This window comes from Misgurnus anguillicaudatus, chromosome 19 (genome assembly GCF_027580225.2).
Source record: "Misgurnus anguillicaudatus chromosome 19, ASM2758022v2, whole genome shotgun sequence".
Taxonomy (NCBI): Eukaryota; Metazoa; Chordata; class Actinopteri; order Cypriniformes; family Cobitidae; genus Misgurnus; species Misgurnus anguillicaudatus.
In genome coordinates, this window is record NC_073355.2 from 14131826 (window position 1) to 14148959 (window position 17134).

Consider the following 17134-nt stretch of genomic DNA (forward strand, 5'->3'; position numbering starts at 1 on the left):
CTGCAGCCTTGACATTAAAACAAGGCAGGGCATGACCTATTACAAAACAATAACCAATTGGATTTCTTAGCCACTGCAGCAATTTACTTTTTAATGGATAAAGCAAAAGTAAACAAGACATGTTAGATAGTTGGAGAGGCCACATTAGACTCAATTAAATCAAAATGTGCTTACTGTCTAATTGAATAGCCAATTTAAGTTAAAACGTTAAAAGCCAGCTAGCAAGCCTCATACCCAAGCAATACCCAAAGTTCAATAGGCTGAAGAAGTAATTGCCTTTCAGATGTGTGATGAAGCAATCTAGTGTCCTATCAAAGGTAAAACTGATGACTTTACAAGAAAATTCAAAACGATAGACGGATAGACGTTCTGCACCGTAAAGTTCGCTTTCTGCAATTTAACACTGACTGGTTTATCAGAGCTCCATTGAGGCGTGTTGAATCCATCCATTTACCAGACCTTTGTGTTTTATCACCAGGTTGCGGGAAGCTAACCGGCGTCAGTAACCCCATCACTGTCCGCGCTTCAGGGTCAAGGTTCGGCTCTTGGATGACTGACACAATGATCCCCAGCTCTGATAATAGGGTAAGTCGCACCACAACAATATATCACTTCATCACTGCCACAGTGATGATGAGCTGCCTTTCCCTGGAGACACACACACACACACACACACAATGTCACTGAGTCAGTCTTTTGGTACAGTGAAGCTGCCCCTCAGCATCCAGAGAGCTGAGTCACTGATAAATTGTTCTTCTCCCATTTTATCTTCCTCCCTCCTTTTTTTCCCTCTCCGTCATGCTCACACTCTTTCGCTCCATCACTCCATCTTTCTCCTAAATCTTACTGTTCCTGTCAGATCCACAGTCCTTATATTAATCACTCCACGAGGGGGTAGGATATTAACAACTTGTTTATGCGACTATGTCACCAATCACTGTCAATAATTACCCACAGCTAGACAGGAATTGGACAGTCTTGATAAAAAAGCTTAAACCACCTTAGACCAGTAAACTGGTTTAGCTGTGTTTTATAGATTTTTCAGCAGAATCAGTTTGTTCTAGCGCTTTCATGATCACAATTTTTTTACTCTTGTAGTCATTCAGAAAAGTAGCGTTAGATCAACATGATCTCACGGCAAGTCGTGTTCAACCTGACTTCACAAATTTCCGTGGTATAGTCACGGAATATTTTGCTCATTTATCCGTGTCATTCTTACGGATCTCCGCATTTTTCCGTGTCCGTACCACGGACTTTCTTTTCCGTGTCAGTTTCACGTATTGGTTACCCAATTGTTTTTCCTATTTTTAAACCCTTGCCGCTTGGGTTTGGGGTTAGAACACTTTCTGTTACATAAAATGACATCCAAACCCAACTCTCCAATACATGAAACTGACACGGAAAAGAAAGTCCGTGGTACAGACACAGAATAAATGCGGAGATCCATGAGAATGACACAGATAAATGAGCAAAATATTATGTGACTATAACACGGAAATTCGTGAGATCAGGCTGGTCGTGTTATGGTCACAAAAAAAATTGATTAATTTATTCGTGTGAGTGGCACGAAATTCAGCTTTTTTTCGTGCCTTGAGCACGAATGTCTTTTTCGTGTCAGTCGAATTTCTATAAATAGTTTTTCGTGTCTGTGGCACGACTTTCCTTTTTTCTTGTTTTCTTATTGTTTTTCCTATTTTTAAATCATTGTCGCTTGGGGTTGGGGTTAGATTTGGGTTTGAGTTAGTTTTATGTATTGGTTTCTACATGTTTTTCTTCTGCTTTTAAAACTATTCTCACCTGGAGTAGGGTTTGGGTTAGGAAAAAACAATGAGAAAACAATACATAAAATGGCGCGCAAGTCGTGCCACAGACATGAAAAACTATTTATAGAAATTTGTGCGACTGACACGAAAAAGACATTCGTGCTTAAGGCATGAAAAAAAGCTGAATTTATTAAATATTTTGTGACTATAACACAACTTTCCGTAAGATCAGTCTGCGTGCATTTACACTTGTGTAACAATAGTAACAATATCAGCATTTCTTAGCGCTATGCTATTTTCAGTAGGTTAAAATAGCAAACCTGCCAACCTGTAGGCATTTTGTGTGGCAGGTACGTATTTTGACCTCAAAGTACGCTGGTGCGATTTGTCACTCTAAACAATGCAAAAACCTGGTGACGCCTTAAACAAGCAACAGAAAAAGGAAGAATATCTCCAATCATAGCACAGAGTTCATCCACTATATAGAAAGCGGGGATGCAGCCCCGCCGCTCCCATAACGCGCATCACGCGCTGTGCGTAGGGCACCACGTGCTGAGGGGCACCAAAAATAATAGCCCAATGAAAAAAATGTTTAATGCTGAAATTATTTCATTAGCCTATAAAAATATTATTAGGCCCTTTTTATCCATGTATATGTTACAAAAAAGGGGGAACGAGATAATTTAATGGCTCTAGTCTAGAAAGTATGCCCCCCAGCCTTTGATTGTCCGTGCCGGTTGATCGCGCGGGCGCCTGACGAAGTTTGACAGAGGCCGTTTTTCAATCCGAAGGCTGCAGCCTCCAGAGGTCGCATTTATAGGCTGCACACGTCATCAAAACTTTCTTGTTTCGTAATATTAACAATTATAAAGTTAACTATTATTCTTAGTTAATCGTAAATTGTTGTAATATGCTTATGACTTGCTAATGTAATGTTCAGTTAACTGAAATAAAGCATGATGACGTATGCAGCCTGCATATGCGACCTCGCGCAGGCTGCAGCTTTCGGATAGAGAAACGGCCAGTCAGAAGGCAACTTTTGGAAATGTCCCCGAAAAGACAGCAGGAGTCAGGATCGGAAAAAAAGAAACTGCGGGATGATGCCCGTGCATTACTTGCAGGTAAGTCCATCATGTTTAATCATTCACTTCTAAATAAGGGAAATGCGCAAGGGCTGCAGCTGCAGTTGCTGCTAATCGTAATGCGCCTCGAACTTGCTGTGCTGATATTAATGTTTAGCAAACTATGTTGTTATAATTTATAACTTCAGTGCAAGCTAAATTGAGAAACATTACTGTAAAACATTACCTATGCATATGCATTTTACAAATAACTGGCGCAGCTTTTACTTTCGTCTCTAGATATTGAGCAGTTATTTTGTGGTTTATTTTGACGTGACGGTGGTTAATACTTTCTCAGTAAAAGTTAACGTTAGCAGTCAGTGCACATGTTACAATTCATCACTCTTAAATATATATAAATATAAAACGTCATGATATGAAGCAAACATTACTGTGACACTTAGTTCTCTGAATCTTTGTTTTATTTAAGAATGAGTATTCTTGTTTACTTATTGATGTTTATTTAATGTAATTTATTTAAAGTGACATTGAACTTGGGAAAAACATGTCTGGATTATTTTGATAATTTAAGTTTGGTAATTTTTCTGTTTTGCTATTCTATAAAAGTTTGCACTTTCAAATGTGTAGTGTGTGTTGGCTAAAGTTGTGAAGATTTTACTTTCTGCTATTAAGTTATATGTTTGGCAATAAAAAATTAAACTGGCAAAAACAAACGTTTTTTTTTTCTTAGGGTCGGGGTGGGGGGCATTATAAAGGAATTATGCTTAGGGCACCAAAATGGCTAGCAGCGGCACTGCGGGGATGATTGACAAGTCTTATAGCCTATCAATAACAAGAGTCTGCAATCAACAGAACCACAAATCTGCGTGATCCACTGCACACGCACTTTCTGACAATTTTTTTAAAATGAAAAGTCAAGACATTTGACCCCGTTTGATCTCGCGGACTCCTTTCATAATGTGCACTTGACCGCAAGATGTGCTAACATTACATTTGATTTATAAATTAGCATCATTTTGGTTAAATGAATGGAGAATATTTTGTGTCTCGAGCACCCCGTGATCGGCGCCTTTGCCATGTGCTGTGCTGTACTGTACTGTACTTGTTAGGCACTTTATTTCCACTTTTCAAACATTTTCTTCATTTTTATTCAAAGTTAATGCCTTTTCGATGTAATATATGATTAGGAAAGGGTGAAAAGCGAGGTCAATTGTCACTGAAGACGATGAGTTTTGCACATCTTTTTGTTGTAGTTTTTCTCAGTCCCTTTGGAGTATTTCTCAGATCAGAAATTAATTTTTCAAAACACTGTTCAACCTCAACATCATCAAGTCATTTGTGCACGACAAATTGCAAATGCTTTGGTACAATCACGCAGATGATTATCTACAATTATCTGCTGTTTGCTACATTTTCAATTGCTTATGTGATTTTCATCAAAATACATTATACTGGTTTTTGTTGGATAGTCATATACCTCAAAACATTTAGGAATTAGTTGGTACAAAGTATGTCATGCAAAATTGATGACCTTTATGTCATAATCTGTTACTGTATGCGTGTTTTCCATAGTTTAGTCTTTTGAAAATGTGTACTGAATTGATAAATTGCTGTCAAGTGAATCTTGAAATTTTGAGTTACAGACAATTTCACTGTTAGACATTTTTAGAGATTTTTACAGTAGCTTACTGTCAACACTGTTGTTATAATAAAAAAATTACAGCTTTAGGAATTGACATCCTTTCTGGATGTACACGCGGAAAACGTCAACGAAATAGCGTGATATTTGTCAGCTCTGTCAAGGGTTTGTGTACTAAAGATGCTGTCACAGTAGTTTGGGATGCAAATGTTATCAGGGCTCGGAGAAAATCGCTTTGTTACTTTTGTCCCGCGTTACTTTCACCCCCGCTCTCCCCTATATTACTATAACTCAAATTAAGATTTGTGTGAATAAGGAAAATACAGCCAAAAAGACTGTTAGAATAAACACAGTATAATACAGCAATTTTAATACAGTAAAATACAGTAAATTAGTGTATATGATGATTGATGTCACAGAAAATTCCCATAATGCAATGCAAATTACAGTTATTTACTGTATAAATAGTTTGCAATATTATACTGGGTGATATACAGCAAATAACTGTAAAATTTACAGAAATGTCTAACAGTGTTGACATGTCTTACAGTATACAGTGAACCTTTCTAATTTTGTTATTTTTTTTATTTGTACTGTAAAATATTAGTTTTTTTTTTTTTTAAACACAATGTGTGAAGTTTGTTTAAACAAAAAAAATTGAAAATGTGAATTCGTCCACAGTTTACATCAGAAAACACATAATTGTTTATTCTATATTGACAACATGGCTTGGTCATGAACAATGACACACGGACTTGCCATTTTTATGGGACTTGCCATTTTTTATAAATAGTTTGCAATATTATACTGGCTGATATACAGCAAATAACTGTAAAATTTACAGAAATGTCTAACAGTGTTGACACGTCTTACAGTATACAGTGAACCTTTCTAATTTTTTTATTTTTTTATTTGTACTGTAAAATATTAGTTTTTTTTTTTTTTAAACACAATGTGTGAAGTTTGTTTAAACAAAAAAAAATTGAAAATGTGAATTCGTCCACAGTTTACATCAGAAAACACATAATTGTTTACCCTATATTGACAACATGGCTTGGTCATGAACAATGACACACGGACTTGCCATTTTTATGGGACTGACATGTTCACTGACATAAAAATTTAAGGGATGAACTAAGGATTTTGAACAAGTTACAGGCTTTTGGAGGACATGCACGATGTTGTGCAGTTTGTATGAATTGTTCTGAGAAATGCATGCATTATTTTGCAAATTTTAAAAATGATTCGAGAAATGCTTCAAAGCGACTGAGAAAAACTTATGTGGTTGAGACAGACATTGGTGGGTGGAGCTAGTGTAAATAGTGCAAATAGCATCCCTTGTGGCTATTACACTATGTGTAAATAGACACTGAAAATTGATTTAATGTAAGACTTGTAGTATTTTGAGCAAAGTCTTTTACTAAATAAATTTTTGATACTTTAGGAGGTTTGGTGTACCGACTGTACATATATTTTTTAGTCGAGCACCCACTTTAGGTCAATGTATGTGCTCTTGTGAAATTTTTATTACACAAATCTTAGCTGTAACATCAAAAATCTATTAAGTATATTTACATGACAGCATTTACGTTAAGTTATATCAATCACTAAACACCGTGCAGAAGGAGCTGTCCAGTGAGAGCATTCACCTCGATTAATATATAGGCTGACCGCAATGTGACCACAGCTCGGGTCTGTGATCTACAGGGACTCATTTAGCCGACAAAGGAAATGCTATACTTAATGTTCCAATTATCCTGCCTGTCCATAAGTCACCTGCTCGCCTCTACTCCAGTCAAAATGCAGCCTAAAAATAAATGCATCCAGCGCATCTCTCTGTGGAATGAGAAACTGGGGAGAGAGCCTGCAGAAGGGGGGAGGAGGGGGGAAGAGAAAAGATGAGGCAAATATAGCATTAAATCCTCCAAGGGCTTTCATTATACGGGAGCAAGAACACAATAACATTTTAAATAAGCTACAGTCGGAGGTTTCATTAGGGTTGCTTAATAAAGAGAATATGTTGCAGGGCTATGGAAAGATCTGGCTGTGCTTGATAGATACCTAAGAGAGGAAGAACACGGAGAGAGAGGAAGAGAGAGATGGAAAGCTGCTAACGGGATTGATTTCCTGTGAATGTGGAGTGGAAAAGGGCAGAGAACGAATGATGGAGCCGAGTGCAAAGCACATACAGCCTCTTCTCTCCCACACAGAGAGCAGATCAATAGATCTGACAACACACACACACACACACACACACACACACACAGTGTTACACACATACTGTGCACTGTTAGAGTCACAGGAAGAAAGTCTCTGCTATCGCTCTGTCAGGAAATGCCGTATTGTTTGATGTGTGTTATCCATCTTTATGCCTTCACTTTCACTCTCATTTCCTACCTGCTCAATCTTTATTCATTTCTATCCATCATGCATTTTACATCTGGGTCATTCCTGCTATGTTATTGTATTAGATAAAATATTACGGGCACAATTTATGAAGATTAAATCATATTTATTTTACTTTCATCACAGTGCCACAGTGGCTGACTTTTTTTTGCCATGTCCTTGAAAAACTGTCAAAATGGAAAACAAATAGAGTAGGGGTGACCTCGAATAGTCGAAGATTCGATGCAACGATAGTCGAATCTCACAGTCGAATCATCGCAGATGTGTTATGAAATGAGGATCATTCAATTTAGGCAGTACACTGCAAAAAATTATTTTCAAGAAAAAATTTCTTAGTATTTTTGTCTTGTTTTATATAAATATCTAAAAATTCTTAAATTAAGATGATTTTTCTTGAAAATCTTAAAAATTTTTCTTAAACACTACATTCAAGAAAAAATCAAGAAAAATTTGCTTACCCCATTGGCAGATTTTTTTTTTTGCTTGTTTTATGCCAAGGCAAGGCAAGGCAAGTTTATTTGTATAGCACATTTCATACACAAAGGTCATTCAAAGTGCTTTACATAGAAATGAGAAAACAAAAATCAAAGATACATGAATTTAAAATATCAATTAAAAGAAAATAGATGTGATTTTAATAAAAACTGTTTAAATGTGTGAAAAAGAATAAAACAGGATTAAAAGTATAAAACAGTTAAAAATAAGAATAAAAAACAAGAGAAATAGAAAATAATGCACAAAATGCACAAATTAACTTAAATTTGATATTTTTGCTCTAAAAAATTTGGGACGTTTTGCTCATCAAGACAAAGCATCTTAATTTAAGAATTTTTTGATATTTTTACTGAAAACAAGACATAAATACTAAGAATTTTTTTCTTGAAAATCATTTTTTGCAGTGTATATGGGTGCACATTATCTGATTTCACATATAACAGTTTTCTCCCAATATATTAATATACAGAATATTATGATAATCCTGCAAATAATATGTGAAGTAGCAGCTTTCAATAAATATTTTAAAAATGCGTTAATAAATCCAACAACCCCTGGACAGTGCTACACGTCCATAAGAGTTTTCTAGTTTAATAAACCATTGCCTCTTTGTTTCTACAGTTAAAAGACAAAGCTGGCAAAAGACAAAACAATTCTTTATTTTATTTTATTTATAAATCACTCTGGGTTATTTTATTTATCTATTTAATTTTTAGCCGAACGGGCTAGGTGCTCTGCGTCTCATATTTAGGAGTTCATCAAACTACACATAAAAAAGGATGTTTTTCGACAGGTATACATTTTAAAATGTATTTAAAACAGGGTGGTTATCTTGTTAAAAGTTTAACTACAAAACAGGTAAGCCGTATCTTTAAAGGCGCTCTATGCATTTTCGGCGTTTTTGTCAAACAGCGACCCCTAGAGTCGCTGGAGAATACTTGCAACTGTCGTAATTTCCCACTCTAGTACACCTCCAAAGATAATGACCAGGTAATGTTTCACAATTTCCTACAAATATTAGGCTACTGCATAGTCTACTAAACTACAGATGATGGTAATAGGATAATAAGAAGTTTATTTCAAGTGTAGAGTGCATATAATAATAAAGTACCGCGTTTGCTGGCTTATAACGTTTTTACATGATGGCAGCTAAATCACAATTAAACAGTCTATAGTCTATGTCTACTTAACATTTCATTTGTGTTCTTTTATTGTAATGTAAACATTACAAAATGCCATGACAAAGTTAATTGTGTACGTTGCATTATTTCATAACGATGTTTGTTATAATGTCACTATACATGATTATTGCTATTTATCATAATAGTTTGCAAATTGTGCATGTTTACACTATTTAAAACCTCTAGGCTTATTTATGTCCTGATAATTATGTGAGATGTTGACAACTGTTGTCATGATAATCGCATGACATACTACAAGCAAGCGCAACAACATACAACATAGACCGCAAACAAGTTTACAAATAAGAGATTTACTTAGTAGTCCATCAACAAGATCGGCAGATCAGAATCCCTGTTGCATCCAGTGCTGTCTTTTAGCTCACGCCAACAAGTAAAAGCGTGACCGAGTGGGACTCTTGTCCGGTTCCTAACACGGTCAGATTCTCTTTTCCTTTTCCTACTCTCTTCCGAACGCGCTTTCTTAACTTTTAAATCGTTTAGCCTCACGTCTCAAATTCGCGCATGCAGTTGTTGTTATAGGCTTGATCGACACCCGGATGACGTCAAAGTGCCGTCTCGGATCATTCTTGCGGTACTTTGACGTCATCCGGTGGTCGGTTCTTGCAGCGCCGCACGAAGTCGAACAAGCCTAACGTGTGTGACATTGTTGCCGTAAAGCAAGTCGTGATTCTCACGAGATTTGTCAGGGGCGGTTCTCTCAAGCTTACATTGGTGGTTTTGTTAGCGGCGTCCTCCTCGAGCTTCAACAGGAGGATGATTCGCCTTACTATGACTTTGTTTACCACCAAAATAACTTTGAAGCTGTTATATTAAGGTAAAATAACTGCATAGTGTGTCTTTAAATTTCGGTGATGACACGGAAAATATCTGCACTGAACCTATATTTATGCCTGACACGACTTTCTTATGATTTAATATTATGGTCGGTGTTCACTCAAATGATAGAAAAGAGATTCCTGAAAAAAAATATAAGAATCATCAGATGTTTCTGTGAAAAATAAGTCGTCAAATAAGCAAGCAGGTATTTCCGTGCTAAATAATAACGCGTATAGTGTCTATAAAATCATTAATTTCAGTGTTTTTCTTGTTATAAAAAAGCTTAGTTTTTATCATTTACAGTTACAATCACAAATTATATATCATTTGTCGTTTTTTTAGTCATGACAGCTTTGACGTGCTAAATCTCCAAATTAAATAAAATCGCTGAATTGTAGCCAGGGTTTCCAAGGCAGGATCACATTTGTTATTTTTTTAGGTTTAGTTATCAAAATGTTTTTTGTTATATCTTTGTGTGATATTCTGTAGATCGTGGCTTTAAAATGTTTTGAGGAATGGTTAAACAAATGTTTATGTTGCCTTACATTTTATTTAAAAAAAGATATAAATGAATCGTCAGTTTTGTCTTTGTTCATCACTTGAAAGACAGTTTTGGTCACTTTATCAGAAAGTTGTTTGTTTGTGCTGCTTGTGAAAAAAAATAAAAGTTACCAATTTGTACCTGGACTGGTCTCTCTCCCAACCCATGCACACACAGAGATGATTCGACTATCGGTCGACTATAAAAAGATTCGACAATTCTGATTCAACTATATAAATCCTTAGTCGAGGACACCCCTAAAATAAAGTAATATTTCAGGTTTAAAAGCAAGTAGTTTTCCTAATGTGTAATGACTTCTCTCTCTATCTCTCAGGTATGGTCAATGGACGGTTACTTTAAAGGTCGTCGCGTTCTGGAGTACCGCACGATGAACGACTTCATGAAGGGCCAGAACTTCGTGCAACATCTCCTACCGCATCCGTGGGCTGGTACAGGTCATGTGGTCTACAACGGCTCGCTCTACTACAACAAATACCAGAGTAATATCATCATCAAGTACCACTTCAGATCCCGAAGCGTCCTGGTGCAGCGCAGCCTCAGCGGCGCGGGCTACAACAACACCTTCCCCTATTCCTGGGGCGGATCGTCCGACATCGACCTCATGGCCGACGAGAACGGGCTGTGGGCCGTCTACACCACCATTCCCAACGCGGGCAACATCGTCATCAGCCGTCTGGAGCCGCAGAGCCTGGAAGTGCTTCAGACGTGGGATACAGGCTTTCCTAAACGCAGCGCCGGCGAGTCGTTCATGATCTGCGGCACGCTGTACGTCACCAACTCCCACCTCGCCGGTGCTAAGATCTACTTTGCGTATTACACCAACACCTCGACCTACGAGTACACGGACATTCCCTTCCATAACCAATACTCTCACATCTCCATGATGGACTACAACCCGCGGGAAAGAGTGCTGTACACTTGGAACAACGGACATCAAGTCCTCTACAACGTCACGTTGTTCCAGGTCATAAAAACCGCAGAGGACTAAGTCGTACGGATCCACTCATACACAAATGTACACTCTCGCGCACACACAAAAGCCCACACATGAACACACGCAAACATTTATGTGGAGGAGGATGTGACTAAAGCTTAGACTTTTTTACTGCATTCCAAAATTCATAGAGTGCTATTATTAATCTAACGTTTTGAAGAGACCGAGATGGGTACAGATATACGGGCCGAGCCTTCATTTTCTTTCCTGTGATGATTCAGCATGAGTACTTTCTTTTTATTTGTGGAAAACAAGAAATAAATAAACATCAAACTTTACCTTTTCTTCCGAGTTTGGCTTTTATTTTAAAGGCCAGTGGTGACTGACAGCTGTGTTGTGTGAGGAGAGTTTGTGTAAATGTTTGTTCGGTCGACATTTCTTCCCCGCTGTATTTAAACCGGAGACGTGCCGCAGCTGACTCACGCTTCTGGAAGTGAATCCAGCTCCCGTTTGGTGTCAGCCGTCCTGCGGAGAGATGTCAGTCAGGCGGAGCTCGGTGCCGTGAAGGGCAGTAGGGTGAGGTATCGGTGGAGATGGAGACAGCAGGAGGGTGAATAAAAATGCAATAGCATTCAGTCGGACAGATGAGGCCCTGGGCTACAGCGATGCCTCCTGATGTTGTTGTTGTTGCCGGTTTGCGCTTGCCAAATTGCAATCTGTTTGATTTTTCTGGCAAGGCGCACCTCCTCAGCATGCTGCACCTCGTAAAAATATTACATTAGAGGACCGTCCAACTACCTGTTACAGAAGATTTAAATTCAAATAGGAACACTTTGAAGGTATTGATGTGGTTCTGTGCAATCAACTTAGATCTACACTCTAAGAAAGGATGTGCACATTTTTTGTGTTATGCTATTTAACACAATATGATTTAATATTTTTAACCCAGCATGTGTTCTGTCCAATATTTACCCATTATGGGTCAAAAATAACCCAGCCATTTTTAGAGTGTTGTTGAAAATAAAATGTTTTGGATTTGGTTTGCTAAAGAAGAGGAGCATAGATCACTGCTGTGCGGAGAGGTTTGGCACTTTGGCAAGAATTCAAGGATCTGTTAACATTGTGTACAGTACATTAATATAATTAAAGGTACAAATGTGTACTTTTTGAAAGCGTACCACCCCAGTCACAGCTAGGGACCTTTTTTTCTCACAGTGGACAATAATAAGTACAATCAAATTGATGGATCAATTCATTTCAACTTACTGTTTTACATTTTTGCCAGGTATAGTTGTTGCTACTATAACCAGGGTTTCCACATCTTAGTTAACTTCAAATTTAAGGACCTTTTTAAGGACTTTCCAGGTCAAATACCCTCAAATACTACTAAATGTGGGGACACATTTCAAGTGAGAGCAAGGCTACATCGTATAAAGTTTTAAGATACATTGTTACAGTTCCCTTTGGAGGGAACTCGCGCTGCGTCACTGCGACACTTTGGGGACGATTCCAGGGGTAAGTGCATCTGAATGTGTATATCAAATTCAACCAATGGTGAGGCTTAACGACAAAGACAGGGTGATGCGGGAGCCAGTAAGTATATCGCTATGTGAAATATTGCCAAAGACGGCATTACAAGGACGGAGGAAGTATGGCAAGGGAGACACAGTGTCTCGTTCCCTTCTCAGGGAACAACAGTTACATACGTAACCCGAGACGTTTTCATGTGTCAAACACAACTATGCAAAAAAGCATTTTGGTATGAATCAACATTCACATACAGAAGATATAAGCATTTAAAGCAAATAGTTTAGCACGTGTGCTTAAAAAGTCTAGAATTTGTATGATATTATCCTACACTACACAGGGAACAATATGGATTTTCTTCCAGAAAACGCCTTGCATAAAATAGATTCAAGCACTTTCAATGACCTGTATCTATGCATGTATATTTTCAAAAACTTCCCAGGGCCTTGAATTTCCCCCCCAAATTCACAAATTTCAAGGATTTCAAGGACCCGTGGGATCCCTGAATAACCTAATAAAGTTACAAACTTTAAAATAGTAACTTAAAATGACATGCAAAGCCAATTTAATTGTACTTAAAAATTTAAGGCACCAAAAATCTGTGTTGGGAATGTTCACTTTCTACATGAACTAGTTCAAAGTTCAGTTCACAAAATTCATATTTTAGTTCATATTTCAAAATTGTTCACAGTTCCAAAAATGAAATAATTTATAGTTCTTTTTTCCCATATTATTTTATTAAAAATTATTGCCATTTTAGCCCATAGAAGCACAGACAGGAATTATTTTATCAGTTTTAACACTGAAGCTAAATGCGTCAGATTTCATCTTCATATCCAACTTTAAATCCTTATCCAACCAGGGTTTACATTGCATAGACTGTCTTAAAATTTTTGTATTTGCTTGCATATACCTTGAAAGACTAGCCGGGTGCTTCAAGAGGGTTGACACCGGGCGAGAAGCACTGCGCAGCGTCGCGTGTAGGACAACTCGCAGATATCGCACACCGCACATGCACGTTAAATAGCGTGAGCTTAGAGTCTATTTCAAGATCCAGAATACGCGTTAGCAGCCTATGTTAATCGGTAACGATTTGGGACAAATATGATGTTATTTAATGTTCAAATGATTTCAGCAGCGTCCAGAGTCAGTGCGTCACCTCCATGCGGCTTTTTGTTTTGATGATGCATGCAGCCATGAAACACTGGTGGCTGGTGTTGCCAGATTGGGTGTTTTTTCCGCTACACATTAAGGCCTGTTTACAGTGTGTTTTCACCTGGAAGACTCTATAGAAATCTGGCACCCTATTGAAGGATGTTAAACTGAGAGAGCGTGCCATTCACAAACACCAGAATGAACGAGTTCACAGTAACGCTCATCAGGCAGTAATACAGTACGTTCAGTTCACATTCACCCAAAATATGAACGAGTTCATGAACTATGAACTCGTTCAGGCACAACACTGCCAGAAATGTATCATGCCCAGTGCAAAAGTACACTGTAAAAAGTGAAAGTTGGATCTACTTAAAAAAAATTACTTCAATTGGTAACACCTAAATATTGAAGGTTTTACAACTTAAAATTTTCACTTAAAGTTTTTACCAATTAAAGTAATTTTTAAGTTAATTCAACTTTTTACAGTGTAGGGGAGAACCGGGGCGAAAGTAATTTTAGTGATTTCCTTAGAGCCCTGATTTGAATTCCAAACTATGACAGCATCTTTAGCACGCAACCCTTGACAGAGCTGACAAATATTGCGTTATTTCATCATTGTTTCGTGCATGCAAGTCTGGAAAGCTGTTTTCAACCATGGTAAGTATAAAGCGGGCATTTTTTCTAATAACACTTTTTTAGTTTCATGTGTTACAGTACTGATCAATCTACAGGTTATTTAGTGCTCTAACACATCCTGAAGTTTGACTTCTCAGAGTTTTTCAAAATAAAAGTAAATTGAGTTTAAATGTCAGGAGATCCTGTCGGGATGAAAGTAACACTTGTTACTTTTGTCCCGCTGCTAATACTGTTGCATTATGTTAAGAATTTATATTATGCTAATAAAATTTTCATATTGTTTATAGTGTTGAATATTGAAATTCAAGTTTGTACAGTCAGGTTGCTTTTTAAACATTTGATGAAGCTGAAATGTAAAATTAAAATGTAACTTAATTATTTTTTTGCAAAGATAAATGACAAAATATGTTTGCGGTTACATATTAATTAAGGTAATAGTCATGTATCTTTACTAAAGACGAGTGTAACACAAAAATCTATTTTGTTTTATCTACTTTTGATACACCTGTGTGTTACTTTCGTCCCAGCTGAAAGGGTCAAAAGTAGCAATGCGCTACTTATGTTTAAAGTGAAATTATACTTAAGTCGTTTTACATTTGTTCAAAATTGATATTTATAGACCACACATGTGAGTTATTGATCATAGCAAAAATATATCTTTGTCTATAACATTAGCTTTTAAAGAGGACATGTCCTAAAAACCTGGACTTTTTCCATGTTTAAGTGCTATAATTGGGTCCCCAGTGCTTCTATCAACCTAGAAAATGTTTAAAAGATCAACCCAGTAACTTAGTTTTGGTAAACCTTTCTCTGCAAGCATGTGAAAAAATAGCTAATTGAAATTTGGCTCCCCTTTTGATGTCATAAGGGGTCATTACCGCCCCTTAATCTGCACTATCCAACCACGACCCTGCCATTTAGTGCAAAGATCAACTCATTTGCATTTTAAAGGACACCCCAAAAACTCACACTTACAAAGTGGCAATTTTAACCTGCTATAATAAATGATCTATATGGTATTTTGAGCTAAAACTTTACATACATACATTACTCTGGAGACACCAAAAATGTATTTTACGTCTTAAAAAAGTCTTGTGAAATGTCCCCTTTAAAATGAAGTTTTTCTGAAAAATTTTACTTTCGCCCCTGCTCTCCCATATACTATACTAAAACTTAGCTGCAAGAACAGTTTGTTTTAAAATACTTGGATTTCTTGAGTCAATTTAAAGACAACTAACTGCCTAGTGCTTAACGAAGTGGAGTAAAAAATTCTGTATATAAAGATAAGTCAAAAGTTTAACACTGAAATGCAATTTTTGGTTGTGTGTAGCACACACTGCACTATATCTGTCTGAAGGACACCAGAAAAAAGTGACTGTTGTTTACTTTTAAAAAGCTCTCGGATAATTACATTTTGAGTTTGAGTTAAACTCAAATTGTTCTGTGAAATTGTCGCTGTGCAACACAGCTTTTCCAAAGAGGTTTTTATAGCATGAGGCAGTGTAAATCATATCAAACTCAATATGTAGAAAGTGGAAAATGCTCAAACCAGGAGAAAACAATTTAATGGTAAAAAATTGATTTATGCTATAAACCATTTAAATGAAAAAACGGTTCTGCTCGCCCACATTTAGTTTCCAACCTGCAAGGCTTTCTTTTCAACCAGACATAAAATGAGAAAACTACACTCTAAAAAAAATGCTGGGTTATTTTCAACCTAGTGTTTGGGCAAAAGGGGATGGGATTTTACCTATGCTGGGTTTTGTTCACCCCAAAATGCAAAATTGTTTTGTTTGTTTGGTCAAATATAAACATTTCCTGGGTAAATGTAACCCAAGGACTGGGCTCGTCCCTTTTTGACCCAATGCTGGGTTGAAAATAACCTAGAATTTTTGTACACAAGAGTGTACACTGGACTCTCCAGGCAATTACAAATGGGAACTCAGTTTAAGGTAAAGGCCATGAAAGCACCACAGGAATATTATACAAGTGTTCTTCAATAGATTTGTAAGCAACATTTAAACTGTTAGAAACTTCTTGGCACACTTTCCAATCTTAACATATAATTTTACAGTTTATGCATTTGGCAAGCGCTTTCAACCAAAAGCAACTTTAGTGCAACAAACAGTGCATTCACGGTATATTTAAAAGCATATATGTTAAAGCAACACTATGTAGTTTCCATGTAAAATTGACTTACAGCTCCCCCATGTGGTTGAAAAGTGCAACAGTGCCTGGTATCAGACACTCTTCTGCAGGCAGGGGGAGGGGCGGAGCTGTGTGCTCTACCCTCCACCGCCACTTTCACAGTGTGCTTGTAGCAGCTAGGAGGCTGCTAAGGTTGCAGCAACAGTACAATTTGTCCAGTTAAGAGTTGTTCTATCACTGAAATAATTTTAGAGACATTATTTAAAGGTAAAAAAACTACATAGTGTTGCTTTAAGAGGCGGTAACGCTACACTTTTCGTTCCATTGACTTCCATTCATACGCATGCGAATGTGCCAGACAGGAAATGCAAGCTTGTGCAAATGATGTTTCTCAGAGTAAGTTCAAATCTTGTGACCAGGGAATTTGTATCATGTTGAGATGTGACCAAAAACCGTTACGTCATGTTGTGACCTTTCTTCTATACTGAAAAACAAGATGGACTAAGTACTCCACGCCCATATTCGCAACCTGGGAATCCAACGTGATCTCACAAATTTCCGTTGTATAGTCACAGAATATTTTGCTCATTTATCCGTGCCATTGTCATGGATCTCCGCATTTTTCCGTGTCCGTACCACAGACTTTCTTTTCTGTGTCAGTTTCACATATTGGTTACTTAATTGTTTTTCCTATTTTTAAACCATTTTCGCATGGGTTTGGGTTGGAATTAGAGGTCTTCTCGGGTCCAAAGAAACGTACCCGACTCGA

General features: G+C 37.2%; 1 protein-coding gene across 2 annotated transcripts in view; it reads left to right on the top strand.

The window, feature by feature from the left end:
• Positions 1 to 11243, top strand: part of olfm2a (olfactomedin 2a) — a 110795-nt gene extending 99552 nt beyond the window's left edge. For both annotated transcript variants that reach the window (XM_055188610.2, XM_055188608.2), the window contains exons 5-6: positions 479 to 585; positions 10279 to 11243. In XM_055188610.2, the coding sequence (XP_055044585.1) occupies positions 479 to 585; positions 10279 to 10953 (782 nt within the window). In that variant the 3' untranslated portion in view covers positions 10954 to 11243. The remainder of the gene's footprint in view (positions 1 to 478; positions 586 to 10278) is intronic.
• The last annotated feature ends 5891 nt before the right edge of the window (positions 11244 to 17134 follow it).